We start from the raw sequence: 16417 nt of genomic DNA, 5'->3' as shown, positions 1-16417 counted from the left end.
TATTTCCCTTTGAGCCAATATCAGACCCAGATCTATAAATTTACTGGTCACCTTGGTGTGCTTAGTATGTGGGAACCAGAGCAATAGACACGTCGCCATGTCGAAGTCTACCTCCCTGTCAGTCACTTCATTCAGGAGGTCCCCTACCTCCGCCCAATAAGTTCCCAGTTGCGGACACCCCCAAAACAAGTGGTCCATGTCCGCCCCTAGGGACGAGCACCGGGGGCAACAGGCATCCGGCACCCTAAAGTGCCGCTGTAGTTTTTCTGGAGTTAGGTAGGCCCTATGGAGCACATAAAAATGGACCTGCTGAAAGCGCGCGTTCCTAGTGCCCTTCCACGTGCGTCGCAGGATATGGCCCCATGCCGTATCCGGTATGGGCCGGCCAACGCTCTCCTCCCACTTAGCCTTGAGCCCATGGAGTGGTTCCAGCCCATCGTTCAGCATCCTGTTATGGAGGCACGTCACAGCTTTGAATGTACCAGCCGCCATCACCACATATTGGCATGCCATAGTCGTCGCGGGTTCCAGGAGCCCCTCTTTCCAGTGCTTTTGCACGGCAGCCACTATAGCCGCGTGCAGTAGGAAGCCCCCTTCAGGCAGTCCGAACTGGTCCCGGAGCACGTCGAACGGTGCCAACGCCCCATCTATATACAAGTCACCCACCACCTGCAACCCCGCGTCCTCCCAATCCATCAGCGGGGACCAGTCCCCTCCGTGCGGCAGAGCTGTCAACATCCCGATCGGGATCTCCGGGGCATAAGGCCGCGATGCTCTCGCTCTCCGAAGGCTCCTCTGCCAGCACAGCCGGAGCGTCCGCTCCTCCATGGTGAGGGCCCGTAATTCGAGCCGTTGCTGCATAATGATGTACGACAGCACGTGGTGCTGTATCCCCCGACCCCGGTCTTCCTCTGGCCCCCGGAACACCCTGGCTACATTCTGCGTTAGGACCTGCAACTGCGCCGCTAAATAATACAGCTCAAGATCGGGTACAGCCATGCCCCCCTCCAGCTTGGGGCGAAGGAGCGTGCTCAAGGCTACCCTGCGACGACCATGCCCCCACAGAAAGCCAATAATCATTGACCGCAGGTCCCTAAACACCCCCTGGGGAATCCAAACCGGTAGCGTTCGGAAATAATAAAGGAAGCGGGGGAGCGCCACCATTTTCAACAATGCTATCCTGCCCAGGACTGTCAGCGGTAGGGTCGACCAGAAAGACAAGCTACCCCGCAGTGACCGGACACAACGGCCGATGTTGCCCTCCAGGAGGTCGGCGGCCGAGTGGTAAATGCGGACACCCAAGTAGACGATGCAAGAGGGTTCCCACGTCACACCCAGGTCGCTGCTAGGGGCTGGCGATCCCGCTCTCAGCGGAAACACGCAGGTCTTTGCCCAATTGACCTTAAGGCCCGACAATCGGCCGAACTCGGACAGCAGATCCATCGCTCCGACCAGTGCCCCCGAGGTGTCTGCTAGGTACAGGAGCAGGTCATCCGCATAAAGCGATATATAATGCCATTGCCCATCCCCCATTACTCCCGCGTAACGGTCGCCGGACCTCGCATGGACCGCCAAGGGTTCCATCGCCAGGGCAAACAATAGAGGGGAGAGAGAGCATCCCTGTCGTGTTCCCCTGCCCACCGGATACGCGGCGGACACCAGGCCGCCCAATCGTACCCTCGCCGTCGCCGAGTTATACAAGACCCTCGTCCACTTCCGAAACCCATCGCCCATGCCAAACCGCTCCAGCACTCCATCTAGGAAAGGCCATTCCAAACTATCGAAGGCCTTCTCAATATCCACGGACAGAACCGCTGGCGACCCCTCCCCTTCCAAGATGGCGTCCATTATTCCCACTAGGCGGCGGATATTCATCGCCGTGCTCCTCGTGGGTATAAACCCGGCCTGGTCCCTGTGCACCAGGCCCGTCATGTGCGGGGCCAGTCTAGTGGCTAGGATGCGACTCAGGATCTTGTAATCCACCGTCAGCATGGACAGTGGGCGATAAGACCTCACGTCCGCGGCATCCCGGCCAGGCTTGAGGAGTGGTACTATCAAGGCCTCCCGCATGGAGGCAGGCAACACCCCCTTCTCGAAGGCCTCCGTATATACCACCAGCAGCCTGGGCGCCAGAGCGTCTACATAGTGCTGATAGAACTCGATTGGGAGTCCGTCCACCCCTGGTGTCTTGTTACGGGCCATATGTTTGATAGCCACTCGAATTTCCGTTAGCGTGATCGGGCTACCCAGGTCCTTCGCGTCGCCCTCGTCCAAGACCGAAAGCGGCCTCTCCCCCAGGTACTCCACGATGTCCTGCACCCCCACTCCCAGCTGACTCCGGTACAATTCCTCATAGTAACCCCGAAAGCGGTCCACTACAGCTGCCTGAGAGTACACCATCTCTCCCTGTGCGTCAATAATGCTGAGGATCGGGCAACCCCTAAGTTCCGGGCTAGCTAATCTGGCCAAGAGGGTACCCACCTTGTCCCTTTCTGCGTGTGCCCTAATCATGTACTGCCTGTAATCATAGCATCTCAAACGTTCCGTCTCCGCGGCTACCACTTCCTTCGCGTCCAGTAACTGGGCCTGTAAATCTGGCCTAGTTGGCCTGCGGCGTTCCAGGTCCCTCAAAGTCTCCTCCGCTTTCATTAGGTCATTCAGCACAGTCGTTCGAGCATTCGAGAACCTACCCAGGCACACCCCTCTCACCACCACTTTCATTGCATCCCATTCAACAGACCTGCTCGTCGCCGTTCCGTCGTTCACACCAAAATAACTATCAATGCCCTGCCGGACCGCATCGTCGAACACAGAATCCTCTAGCGTCTCCGGCCGAAGCCGCCATGTTGGAATTACTGAGCGCTCCCTCTGCCATTGAATATGCACCAACAGGGGGTTATGATCAGATATCGTCCTAGCAAGGTACTCAGCATGGGTGATCAATGGTGCTAGGGAGCCCCCGCAAAGCACCGAATCAATCCTAACATGTAAATCATGTAAGGCAGAATAAAAGGAGTAATCCCTGGTTCCCCTGTGCCTCTCCCTCCAGACATCCAGCAACCCCCATCGTTCTTGCCAGTCCTTCCTGTGCGCGGCCAGCCTGCGCACAGGAGAGTCTACTAGGGGGGGATGGGACCTATCCAGAGCCACATCCGTAATTGAATTGAAGTCCCCCCCTAACACTATCGGACCCGCCAGGAAAGAGGCCAAGGACCCCGAGAGGCCATCAAAGTATCGGCCTTGGTCAGTGTTTGGTGCATAAACACAACATAAAACCACATCCCGTCCATACAGTCTCCCCTCCACCGCTACAAACCTGCCATCCGGATCTATTACCTGATTCAGCACCTGGAAGGGGATCCCCGCCCTCACCCAGATCAAGACCCCCCTGGCATACGCTGAATAAGTGGTGCCAAAAACCTGGCCCCGCCATCTTTTCTGCAAGGCAGCGCACTCTTTTTTAGTGAGGTGAGTCTCCTGGAGCATAGCTATCTGAACCCCCCTGCGTACCAGGTATGCATGCACTTTGTGACGTTTCACCATAGTCCGCAGCCCCCGGACATTCCACGTTAGGCATTTCAAATTAGGTAATGTCCCCATTCCAAGTCCGTACAGTCCAATTCAAACTCCAACGGTCCATGACCCCCCCAATGCAGTTGCCCCCCCCCCAACAACCCCAAAACTGAAACATTCCCCAACCCCCACTCCCCAGGACAGAGCATACGAACCCGATGGCCGCCCCCATCCAAACCTTGAACCAACTGCTCGCACTCTTACCCTGTGGTCTCCACCACAGTCAGCCTTAAGGGCCTAGGGGGGGTGAGTCGCCGCCGACCCCAGCCAGCGGAGCCCGCGTCCGCCCTTCATCCCCTCTGATACACTCCGCTCCCCCACCCGGCAACCCGCCCTCCAGCAACAGGATATCACCCTACCATGAAGTCCCGATCAAGACCAAAGTCTGTCTTAGCCGCAGATAATATCATCCGAAGTCTGTGGGGTCACTGTCGGCCCCTTCTGGCTCTCTGCCTCCGAAAGTTCCTCTCCTGTTCTGCTGCCCTCTCCTCCCGAGTCCGTTTCGGCTCGTTCACTATTCTGTTGCGACCCTGTAATGGCCGCCGTCGCCGCGAGTGCGTCCCTCTTCTCCGCCGCCATTTGGGCCTCCCGCTTCTCCCGCTGGCGCCTGTTGCGGGACCTGATACGTTGTGACTGCCGCACCCGGGGCTGCTTGGGCTGGTCTCGCCTACTTTGGTGTGTCCTGTCCGTCCCCGCTCTGTACAACTCAAGCCAGTGCCAAACTTCGTCCGGAGTTTGGAAAAAGTGTGTGGTGCCATCCATGATAATCCGCAGCTTGGCCGGGTAGAGCAAGGAGTACTGAATGCCTTCCTCCCTGAGCTCCTTCTTCACAGCAAGGAACGATGCCCTGTCCTTCTGGACCGCCTGCGTGTAGTCCGGAAATATCGTCACCTTGCTGTTCTCCACCCCGTAAGGGCCCGACATCCTGGCCCGCTGGATGAGAAGGTCTCGGTCTTTGTAATGGAGGAGCCGCACCACCATTGGGCGGGGGGGGCGGCCAAGCCCCGGCGGGCGAGCGGGCACCCGGTGGGCTCGCTCCAGAGTGAAAAATGGAGTAAGCCCCTCCGGCGCCACCACAGTGCGGAACCAGTTCTCCATGTAGGCCACCGCATCCTCCCCCTCAATCCGTTCCGGCAGGCCTACGACCCGCACGTTGTTCCGCCTATTGCGGCCTTCGGCATCCTCCGCCCTCCGTTCCAGAGTGTCCAGCCGGGCCAAAATGTCTGTAATCCTGTGCTCCGCGGTCACCACCGAGGGCTTCAGGTCCAGCAACAGTTGGTCATGATCCTTGACCCGATCCGCCAGCTTCGCGTGATCCGCACGTAGCAGCCCCAGGCCCGTGGCCACTTGGGCAATGTCGTTATGTAACGCCTCCTTGGTGGAGGTGATCGCCTCAAGGATGGCATCCAAGCGCCGGTTCAGCCTCTGTTCTTGGTCAAGCTCCGGGGAGGGACTCTCACTCAACCGGGTCGATGTCGCCGAGTCCCCTTCGCGGCTCCCGGGTGTCGGCCCTCCGATCGCCGCCATGTCAGGGCGCTGCGTCACAAGTCCGGCCGCCCGTTCTGTGGGGTGCTCTCGTGGGCCCGTGCCGAGCACCGGGCACCAGGCAGCACAATGTCACCGCCAATGGTCTCAGGAGCAATGACCAGGCGGATGAGCTCTGGTCCGTCACCCCCACTAGTCCGGTGGGGGGAGGATGAGTCACGGGACGGCGGCCGACGAGGGCCCCGGGTCCCCTGGGTGAATCGGGCAGCGTCCCCCGGTCTCAAGGCTTCGCGCCGCCAATCCCAGTGCGTCGGGCAGTCGGGTGCAGGGTCCCTCTCTGCTTGGCGACAGCCGGACTCAGGGCTGTAGTTCGGGACCATCCGATCTCCTCGCCGCCATTTTCTTCACACCCTGGTCTACACCTCGGCCGCCTCTTCCTCGATCTCCTCGGGGCCAGCAGTCCCCCAGCGATTAACCGATTACGTCCAGCTGTCCCCCTACACTTCAGAGGGCAGGAACGTCTTCTCCGGGTCGCCTGGGGTCCCGAAAAACAGGAGAATTAGCGGGAATCCGCGCGGAGCTACGAGCTCACGCCGCCATCCCGATCGGCGTCCAAGCCACGCCCCTGTGGTACACTGTAATGTTAGATGAATCTGTTTTACCCTTCTGATAAGCAAGGGATGACGATGAACCATTTTTTCGTTCCTGGTTTTAAATGGTTTCAGGTTGGAACAGAAGAGGTGTTGGTTGACTTTACCTCAGAAAATGGTTGTTTCCCGCATGCTGCTTTCATGCGACTTAAATCCCTTCAGAGGAAGAGGCGGCTGCATGCCTGCATATATGGCCAGATCAGTACTTGGCTGTTTCGGTTCTCCAGTGGGGCTAGAATAGAAGCTGTTAAGAGCAGGGGCTTAGCTTCCCATTGGTGCAGCAGGTGCAGTGGCTCCAGGTCCCAGATGCCTTAAAGGCCCACTGAACACTGATAACTGCTGTTTGTCACAGTTCAAACAGAGGCCTGAGGGGCCCACAGAACAATGATTATTGCTGTTTTCCACAGTCCAAATAAACGGCAGAGGTCACATTTCCTTTCTTGCCTTGGGGCCCAAGGCACACTGGCAAGGCCACTGGTTAAGGATGCAGTGGGAAGAAGTGGCGAGACAGGTGGATTATCTAAACAGCTCGACGATGACTTCATGCCTGAGTATTAAAGTATTCATTACAATTAAAGACTGAAGCAGGAATAGAAATCATAATATAGGAAGGCCTATGTACAAATGCAGCTCGATTAGCGGCTGCCTTTAACTTCGCACTTATCACCTCTCCTAATTTACAGTTTTATATTAGATGCAGACATAAATCGTGACCTATGAATATGTTTATCTATCTTTAGGTTCAAATGACCCAACTTTTCCATATGCAAGTATCAGACAGGTCGGAAACGCCTAATGGCTTTAAACTTGATAAAGCCACATTAATCACTGGTCTTGAAATACAAATGGCAGCATTAGACATGCAGAGGTGTAATCTACGTATTCTCATTATGTTCAGGGTACGGGAGAGTATTTAGGGCATAAAGCACTTTGACAAAAACATTTCTGCCACCATAGAAATTCAATCTTCCTTGTCCTACCCTAGTATACAAGTAGTACCACATTCTTTGTATACCTGAATTAAATAGGCACACAAAATAGTACCGTATTTAAAGGCCCAGTTCAGAATTACATGGAAGGTGCACTGTCCCAGACTACACAATGGTGCAATTTTCAGTGGGTGCTATCATCCCACACAGGGGGAGCACACCAGATTATGCTGGAAAAAACATGTGGTGCCCCAACGTAGGCGCAGTTGTAAACCACCAGTCTGCTTACATAGTAAAGCGTCTGGCAGCTATTAAGTGAGGTGGCACGTTTCCCCTGCAGGTGGTTGGGGTCTGTCACCATCCTGTCAGGTGGGGGTATACAATCAGTGCGCCTCCTGACTGCTTGTTTGCCTTTTTGCCCGTGTCAATAATACAGTGGAGTCCTTGGACGAGTAGTCAATCTGTATTCATGAAAGACACTTGTGTTTCTCGGATGTGTAATCCCCAGATGATGCCTGAACCGTTCCCCAGTGGGCTATTTGTATATCGTATTGAATTGTATGTTCTTATGAGGACTGTTAATAATAATAAAAAGATTTAGTGAGTGTTTATTGCCCTTGATGTCACTCTACTTCTAAGCACCTAATACAGCTTGTACAGTGGTTACTGTCATCTGCTCACTTACTTGCTTATTATGCTTAATATAAATAGTGCACAATTTAGGCGTTTGTGTCTGCCTACAACGTGGACATGATACAAATAGCAGTACCTACAAGGTGGATGGTACAATTCAAAAAGAGTCTAAGATACTCCAGCACAGATGACTTTGCATCAACATTACGGGGCATCAGTCTTGATAGCAAGCCAACTTAAAACTTATCAGTATTGTATACATTATTATCAGAGACTATACTTGCCTCTTGGATACAACTTTACAACGGAATTTTATTAATTTGTGTACAGTTGTGTGTATACAATAAAACAACCTCCCCACCATAATTGATCTGTCTATTCATCTTGTTGTGATCTGGAGTAGCATGCTACTCGCCGAAAAGCACTTCAACACTTCATCAGGGGTAGCAAGCGCTATATAAATGCAAAATCTCCCCTCTTCTATCCCCCCACAATCTTTTTTAACCCAACTAACAGACCAACATGTCCAGCTCTCATATACATTTTATATTTCCCTATACTAATTCACCACTAATAATTTTTGGATCCTAGAGTAGTGTGCTACTCGTCGAAAAAGCGCTTCAAAGTTCGTATGGGGTAGTAAGTGTTATGTAAATCTAAATACATTACAATTACTGTTTACATCGGGCTGCACTAACACGAGGATAGAAGTAGAGTGGGGATTAGATTATCTGCCCAGAACAAAGCATACTACAGAAAGTGTGTGAACAGTCTATATGTTGTGCACCTGGCAGAGAAAAACACAGCAGAGGTGGGAAGAAGGTAGGTAATCTGATGGTCAGACCTATGTGGAAAGAGGCAATCACTTTGGGCAGAAAAGAGGGCTTACACGGAGGAATACTTTGTTTGGATGGACAGCAAGAAAAGGAGGTCTGGAGGATAAACCTGAAGCTCACTCATCCTGCAAGCAGAGGTGATGGCAAGCAAAAAAACTAGTCTTCTAAGGAGGCGAAGAGGACAATTATGTAGGCGCTCAAAGGGAGCACACATAAGATAAGTGAGGTCAACTCCCATTAGGGTATTACGAAAGGAGAAGGAGGAAAGAGATGAGTAATGCACTTCAGAAATCTGTTAACAATAGAATCAAAGGCCATGCTCAAGAGCTCGGGGTACCAGACTTGGGACTGATCACGTTTGATCTTCTTCAGCAATATTGGCAGAAGTGGTACAGGAGGCCGCAACTCCACTCGCAACGAAAAGGGTCGCCGAGCGAGAGCCGCTTTGGAAACTCTAACACGCAGAACTGCTGACATTGAGCGTTCTCTTCGGTGGCAAATAGATCTAACCAAGGCTCTCCCCACTACTGAAAGAGACCTAGCACGACCTTCGAGTGAAGATGCCATTTGTGATCCATCATGCACTGGCGGCTGAGTTTGTCCGTCCTTGCGTTCAGTGAACCTGTTAAGTGTTGAACTACCAGAGATATGCCCTGATGTTCCAGCCATGTCCAAAGGCGAAGAGCCTCTTGACATACGGTCCATGACCCCACCCTGACCTGTTTGTTGCAGTACCACATGGCGGTGGTGTTGTCCGTGAACACCTGCACCACTCTTCCTTTGACAGAAAGAAGGAATGCCTTCAGTGCAAGATGAATCGCCCGTAGCTCCAGAGGGTTGATGTGGTGCCTGGACACCGCCAGAGACCAGAGGTCTTTGATCTCCACCATTCCCATATGGCTGCCCCAACCCAGGAGTGATGCATCCGTCACTACTGTGAACTCAGGTTGGAGAAGGTAGAGGGATCTGCTGTTGACCCAATCCTGGTTCGTGAACCACCACTGCAACTGACTTGCAGACCCCTCCGAAATCTGAATGCCATCGGAAAGATTCCCCTGGTGCTGCGCCCACTGAAACTTCAGGTCCCACTGCAGAGCACGTATATGCCATTTGGCATGATGCACCAGCAGGATGCTGGAGGCCATGAGGCCCAGCAGCCTCAGGGTGATTCTCACCGAACACCGGGATGGAGGCTGAAACATCGGTATCATAGCCCCAATATACTGGACTTGCTGCTAGGGAGGATAGACCCAAAACTGTGTTGTGTCCAGAACCGCTCCGATGAAAAGGAGCTTATCGGATGGAATCAGGTGCGACTTCAGCACGTTAACTGAGAACCCCAGCAAATGCAGGAATTCCGTCGTAGTCTGGAGGTGGGAGCCTTCAACAGCCAGTCGTCGAGATAGGGGAAGACTGGAACCCCTGATCTGCGCAGATGAGCTGCGACCAACGCCATCACTTTTGTGAACACACGGGGGAGGGGGTGGCTGGTAAGGTCAAAGGGAAGCGTGGTAAACTGAAAATGCGGGTGGCCTACCGTGAACCATAGGTAATGCCGGTGGGCAGGCAAGACGGGGATGTGAAAGTAAGTGTCCTGCAAGTCCAACGCTACCATCAGATTAACAACTTGAACTTCTCCTTTCAGAGAAAGCGGTTGATGTCCCTGAGAACTAAGCTAGGATGCAGGCCTTTGTCCTTCTTGGGTACCAAGAAGTAGTGGGAGTAGCAACCCCAACCTACTTCTGGCACAGGGACGCGTTTGACAAAGAGTTCCATAACTTCCTAGAATTGAAGGGCCAAATGATCCTCCAACATGGGATGAAATCACCACAAACTGCATGACCCTTACGCACTCCGCTGCTTGCGGAACTCCGCGTAGACCGCCAGAGTTTTTTTGTCACTTTGCGGAGTTCCTCACTGAGGAACTCCGCATAGGCTTAATCTTATCATGAAAAAATAGATATCAGTCATATGTTAAGAAACAAGGGTGAGTAGAAACCTTTTGGGTGGAGTAAAATTTAAGTCATTATTATTGTGATTTTTTGGGCAATTAGTTGATTTTTGCAAGCACTAACACTTCTCTGTGTAAAGTAAAGACCTTGAGAGTTTTGTAACTTTCAGATACTCAAATTGTGGATTCTGTTGCAATGAAAAATATTTCCAGGCCTGAAATTTCTTTGGAGGTTGCAGGCGGGCAGCCTAAGTTATCCTGCAAGTGTTTCTTGATGAATTCTATTGCAACTACAATATGTGCTCTCTCATGTAAAGTCAGGTTGTTAGAAGCTTTTCTGCAACTCAAGATACGCCTTACTTTTCACCTGGTGTGGATGCATTTCTCATGTTTAGTGATATCTCCTTTCTGAGTATAACGTTTCTGACTTTCCACTCCTGTATATGGCTTTAGTCCAGTGTGAATTCTCTCATGTGAAATAACATTGTATTCAAGACTAAACCTTATCTGACATTCAGAACACACATAAGGCTTTTTTCCCCCGTGTGAGTTGGCTCATGTCAAGTGAGAAGTAATTTGTACCCAAAACATTGCTTGCATTTCAAGGACTCATAAGGTTTTTCCCCAGAGTGAGATCGCTCATAAAGCATAACACTGTCTTTCAGATTCAACCTTTTATGGCATAAGGATTTTCTCTAGTGTGGAGTTTCTCATGGTGAAATAGCGTTTTTCTCTGCAGCTTTTCTGGCATTCAGAGCACTCATAAGGTTTTTCATCAGTATGGAGTCGCTTATGGTTAGTGAGGCTGTGCCTATCAAATAGGAATTTCTGGCATTCACAGAAATTGGTAATGTTTTTCCCCTGTGTGCGTCTGCTCATGTAGTGTGAGATTGAGTTTAAAATATATGCTTTTCTGGCATTCGGAGAACTGATTATTTTGATGGTGTGTTTTCTTATGGCGCTTGTAACCATCTCTACCTCTGAATCTTTTCTGACATTTAGAGCACTGATAATTTTTTTTCTCGAGTGTGGATTTTCACATGATCAGTGAGTGTAGATTTTTGTATGAAACATTTTTGGCATTCGGAGCACTGATAAGGTTTTTCCCCAGTGTGGATTCTTATATGCTTAGTGAGACTGTCTTTTACACTGAAACATATCTGGCATTCGGAGCACTGATAAGGTTTTTCTCCAGTGTGGATTTTTATATGTGTAGTGAGATTGCTTTTTTGACTGAAACATTTGTGGCATTCAGAGCACTGATAAGGTTTTTCCCCAGTGTGGATTCTTATATGCTGAGTGAGATCCCTTTTTTGCCTGACACATATCTGGCATTCAGAGCACTGATAAGGTTTTTCCCCAGTGTGGGTTTTTATATGCTCAGTGAGATTGCTTTTTTGACGGAAACATTTGTGGCATTCAGAGCACTGATAAGGTTTTTCCCCAGTGTGGGTTCTTATATGCTGAGTGAGACTGCTTTTGTCACTGAAACATTTGTCGTATTCAGTGCACTGATAACGTTTTACCCAAGTGTGGGTCCTTGAATGTTTAGTGAGTCTTTTTTTGTCACTGAAACTTTTCTGGCATTCAGAGCACTGATAAGGTTTTTCCCCAGTGTGGAATCTCACATGTGCAGTTAGAAGTGATTTAAGTTTGAAATGTTTTGGGCATTCAGAGCACTGATAATGTTTTTCCACAGAGTGGGTTAATGCATGTTGATATAGACTCGCTTTGACTCTAAAGCTTTTCTTGCATTCAGAGAATTGAAAAGGTTTTTCCCCAGTGTGGATTCTCATATGCTCAGTGAGATAAGATTTACGCCTGAAACTTTTTTGGCATACTTTGCACTGAGAGTGGTTTTCCCCTGTGTGCATTCTGTCAAATTCTGTGAGATAAGATTTATGGCTGTATCTTTTTGGGCACAGGTAACTTTTTTCCCTAACTTCGGTTATTTTGCCTCGATTTTAGAGTCGGGCTTGTGTAGATAATGTTCAGCACTTATCTCTAAAAGAAATTGTGTGTAATCTTCTCAACACTTGAATTGAGCAAAAAACGTCGGGAAGCAGTCCTGTAACACCTGTTGAAATCTTTCTAACAGATAATAGTCTTTAGGTAATAGCCTCTCCGACAGCAACTTAATTTGTGACTGAAGTTTTTCTCAAATCTATTTCTATAGGTTCTTAGCAATGCAGTAATAAGGTGTTAGTCTGATATTTAATGATTAAACTGATAAGTACCTTTTTGCACTGGTGTAATGGCAGTAACTGAGGGCGTTAGAACGTGCAGAGTACTATTGTGGATCATTAGTCGGAGAACATCAGTTCCTTCTACCCTTTCTATGTTTGGGGTAAGTTTAAGGTTTGTAGTTCTGAGGATGAGGATTTATTTACATTAGATATAGCGTAACAGTGCTCCTTTAATCCATTTTTATATTTAACCGTTTTACATATCACTCCTGCACAACAGATAATGTTGAGGCGATTTACATAGAATTACAGAACAGTACACAATAAAAAGGAAACAATCTGAGATGGTCATTAACACAATAAAGTGGTGATTTTTTAAGGTTTTCGCAAGAAAGAGCAGAGTGGGTGAAGGTGTTTTATATCCCGAGGCAGATAGTCTCAAACTTGCGTAACTGGTTAAAAACGGTTGTTGAACAAAGGTGATTTTCCAATCTTTTGGTTGTGAACGTGTCAGCTTCGGAGTCTTCTTTCAGAGTCTTTTCTTTGATAGTATCCAGAAGAAACCTTTAGTTGTAACTTTCTTTTATGTAGTGTGTGCTTCCTCTCTAGAATTACATGATGCTTTAGATGAACGTTATTCTGTCATGCTGAGGCAATTTGTCTTTCTGATAATATTTCAGATGAGGATGCTGAAGCGGTCTTTTTACATTATTTCTGATGCTGTGTGCACAGATATGGCTTTGCTCTGGGTTAATGAAATGCAAAATTAAAGACTTCACTTACAGGTAAAGTACTTTCCTCGCCACACTTAGATTTTTGGAAATTGTTTAAACGTAGAAAGCTGGATGTCCTTCAGTTTTTCAAAATAATCCTTCTTATGGCACTGACATTCAGTTGCTTAGTGCTAAATCTTGTTTTCTTCGTCCGTAATTTCAATCACCTATAGTATTAAAATTAAATAGTTAATACATGTACATTTCCAAAAATATAATTTACAAGCCAAATCAATGCAGAATTTTGAATATGCTGAGCTGTTTTTCAGACAGAGCAGAGTGCAGAATGGTAGCATGAGAGTACTTGGATGTAGGAGTGAGGTTTTGTAGAATTTTCAACATTTTATTAAGCTCACAAAGGATACATGTACCATATGGAGTTGCAACATCGAATCCCAAAGGCAGATTTGAAAGTCATATGGACTGGCACCAAACAGATATTAAAAAACTGTATACTATTAATTAATTTGTAATGCAGATTTCTGGGAAGGGAATAACTCCTCCACGGACAACAGGCGTTTTCCCCTGCCCTGAGTTACCACCTACTTGTATCTGGTTTCCTTATTTTTTCAGTTTTGGCCTCTGCCTCAAGCAAATCTATTGTGTGCTGCGAGGACTATGCCTAGACCAGGGGTCTCCAACCTTTTGTGTAGTCAGAGCTACATCTGGCCAGTGAAAATCATTGTGAGCTACTGAACCCAAAGCAACTCACGCATTTTTCTGAGAGACCCCCCCACGCCCAGTTTCATTGACTTAAAGCCTAATTTCATCAGAGCCCATACTGTGCATTTCTGCCCTCCGTTTCACTCGTTTTTTGTGCCTTTCTGCCCTCTGTTTCACTCGTTTTTCTTGTCTTGTTTCACTCGTTTTTTGTGCCCTTCTGCCCTCTGTTCCCTCATTTTTTGTGGCTTTCTGCTCTCTGTTTCACTTGGTTTTTTTGGCCTTCTGCTCTCTGTTTCACTTGTTTTCCCCTTGTTTTTTGTGCCCTTCTGCCCTCTGTTTCACTCTTTTTCCCCTTGTTTTTTGTGCCCTTTTGCCCTCTGCTTCCCTCATTTTTTGTGACTTTCTGCCCTATGTTCCACCCGTTTTCCCCTTGTTTTTGTGGCCTTCTGCTCTCTGTTTCACTCGTTTTCCCCTTGTTTTGTGCCCTTCTGCCCTCTGTTTCCCTCATTTTTCGTGCCCTTCTGCCCTCTGTTTCCCTCGTTTTTTGTGGCCTTCTGCTCTCTGTTTCACTCATTTTCCCCTTGTTTTTTGTGTCCTTCTGCCCTCTGTTTCCCTCGTTTTTTGTGGCCTTCTGCTCGCTGTTTCACTTGTTTTCCCCTTGTTTTTTGTGCCCTTCTGCCCTCTGTTTCACTCGTTTTCCCCTTGTTTTGTGCCCTTCTGCCCTCTGTTTCCCTCGTTTTTCGTGCCCTTCTGCCCTCTGTTTCCCTCGTTTTTTGTGGCCTTCTGCTCTCTGTTTCACTCATTTTCCCCTTGTTTTTTGTGTCCTTCTGCCCTCTGTTTCCCTCGTTTTTTGTGGCCTTCTGCCCTCTGTTTCCCTCGTTTTTTGTGGCCTTCTGCTCTCTGTTTCACTCATTTTCCCCTTGTTTTTTGTGTCCTTCTGCCCTCTGTTTCCCTTGTTTTTTGTGCCCTTCTGCCCTCTGTTTCACTCGTTTTCCCCTTGTTTTTTGTGCCCATCTGCCCTCTGTTTCCCTCGTTTTTTGTGCCTTTCTGCCCTCTGTTCCACCGGTTTTCCCCTTGTTTTTGTGCCATTCTGCCCTCTGTTTCACTTGTTTTCCCCTTGTTTTTTGTGCCCTCCTGCCTCTGTTTCCCTCGTTTTTTGTGCCTTTCTGCCCTCTGATCCACCCATTTTCCCCTTGTTTTTGTGCCCTTCTGCCCTCTGTTTCACTCGTTTACCACTTGTTTTTCGTGCCTTCTGCCCTGTTTCCCTTGTTTTCTGTGGCCTTCTGCTCTCTGTTTCACTCTTTTCCCCCTTGTTTTGTGCCCTTCTGCCCTGTTTCCCTCATTTTTCTTGCCCTTCTGTCCTCTGTTTCACTCGTTTACCACTTGTTTTTCGTGCCTTCTGCCCTGTTTCCCTTGTTTTCTGTGGCCTTCTGCCCTCTGTTTCACTCGTTTTCCTCTTGTTTTTTGTGCCCTTCTGCCCTGTTTCCCTCGTTTTTTGTACCCTTCTGCCCTGTTTCCCTCGTTTTTCGTGCCCTTCTGCCCTCTGGTTCCCTCGTTTTTTGTGGCCTTCTGTCTTCTGTTGCACACGTTTTCCCCTTGTTTTCTGTGCCCTTCTGCCTTCTGTTTCCCTCTTTTCATGTGACCTTCTGCCCTGTTTCACTCGTTTTCCACTTGTTTTTCGTGACCTTCTGCCCTCTGTTTCCCTCGTTTTTCATGCCCTTCTGCCCTGTTTTCCTTGTTTTTTGTGGCCTTCTTCTCTCTGTTTCACTCGTTTTCCCCTTGTTTTTTGTGCCCTTCTGCCCTCTGTTTCCATCGTTTTTTGTGGCCATCTGCCCTGTTTCACTCGTTTTCCCCTTGTTTTTTGCCCTTCTGCCCTGTTTCCCTCGTTTTTTGTTTGTGCCCTTCTGCACTGTTTCCATCATTTTTCGTGCCCTTCTGCCCTCTGTTTCCCTCGTGTTTCGTGCCCTTCTGCCCTGGTTCCTTCGTTTTTTTGTGCCTTTCTGCCCTGTTCCACCCGTTTTCTTCTTGTTTTTGTGGCCTTCTGCCCTCTGTTTCACTCGTTTTCTCCTTGTTTTTTGTGCCCTTCTGCCCTGTTTCCCTTGTTTTCTGTGGTCTGCTCTCTGTTTCACTTGTTTTCCCCTTGTTTTGTGCGCTTCTGCCCTCTGTTTGCCTCGTTTTTTGTGGCCTTCTGCTCTCTGTTTCACTCGTTTTCCCCTTGTTTTTTGTGCCCTTTTGCCCTCTGTTTCCCTCGTTTTTTTTGGCCTTCTGCTCTCTGTTGCACTCGTTTCCCCTTGTTTTTTGTGCCCTTCTGCCCTCTGTTTCCCTTGTTTTTTGTGCCTTTCTGCCCTCTGTTCCACCCGTTTTCCCCTTGTTTTTGTGCCCTTCTGCCCTCTGTTTCACTCGTTTTCCCCTTGTTTTTGTGCCCTTCTGCCCTCTGTTTCCCTAGTTTTTTGTGCCTTTCTGCCCTCTGTTCCGCCCATTTTCCCCTTGTTTTTGTACCCTTCTGCCCTCTGTTTCACTCATTTTCCCCTTGTTTTTCGTGCCCTTCTGCCCTGTTTAACTTGTTTTCTGTGGCCTTCTGCTCTCTGTTTCACTCATTTTCCCCTTGTTTTGTGTCCTTCTGCCCTCTGTTTCCCTAATTTTCGTGCCCTTCTGCCTGTTTCCCTCGTTTTTTGTGGCCTTCTGCCCTGTTTCCCTCGTTTTCCACTTGTTTTTCGTGCCCTTCTGCCCACTGTTTC

General features: G+C 49.1%; 1 protein-coding gene across 1 annotated transcript; it reads right to left on the bottom strand.

Annotated features, from left to right (window-relative positions):
• Nucleotides 1-10983: 10983 nt before the first annotated feature.
• On the bottom strand, nt 10984-12747 carry LOC147737061 (uncharacterized). The gene has a single exon (XM_086962279.1). It carries the CDS (start codon nt 11929-11931, stop codon nt 11056-11058), a length of 876 nt encoding a protein of 291 aa, XP_086818405.1. The 5' UTR covers nt 11932-12747; the 3' UTR covers nt 10984-11055.
• Between the last annotated feature and the right edge of the window lie 3670 nt (nt 12748-16417).

Source organism: Lissotriton vulgaris, chromosome 1_1 (genome assembly GCF_964263255.1).
Source record: "Lissotriton vulgaris chromosome 1_1, aLisVul1.2, whole genome shotgun sequence".
Taxonomy (NCBI): Eukaryota; Metazoa; Chordata; class Amphibia; order Caudata; family Salamandridae; genus Lissotriton; species Lissotriton vulgaris.
The sequence above is the reverse complement of the archived record's forward strand: the minus strand, read 5'-3'. Positions and strand labels throughout refer to the sequence as shown.

Bases quoted from the DNA above. Each gene is read 5' to 3' on its own strand.
- LOC147737061 (XM_086962279.1), bottom strand. From the start codon at position 11,931: ATGCACACAGGGGAAAACCACTCTCAGTGCAAAGTATGCCAAAAAAGT.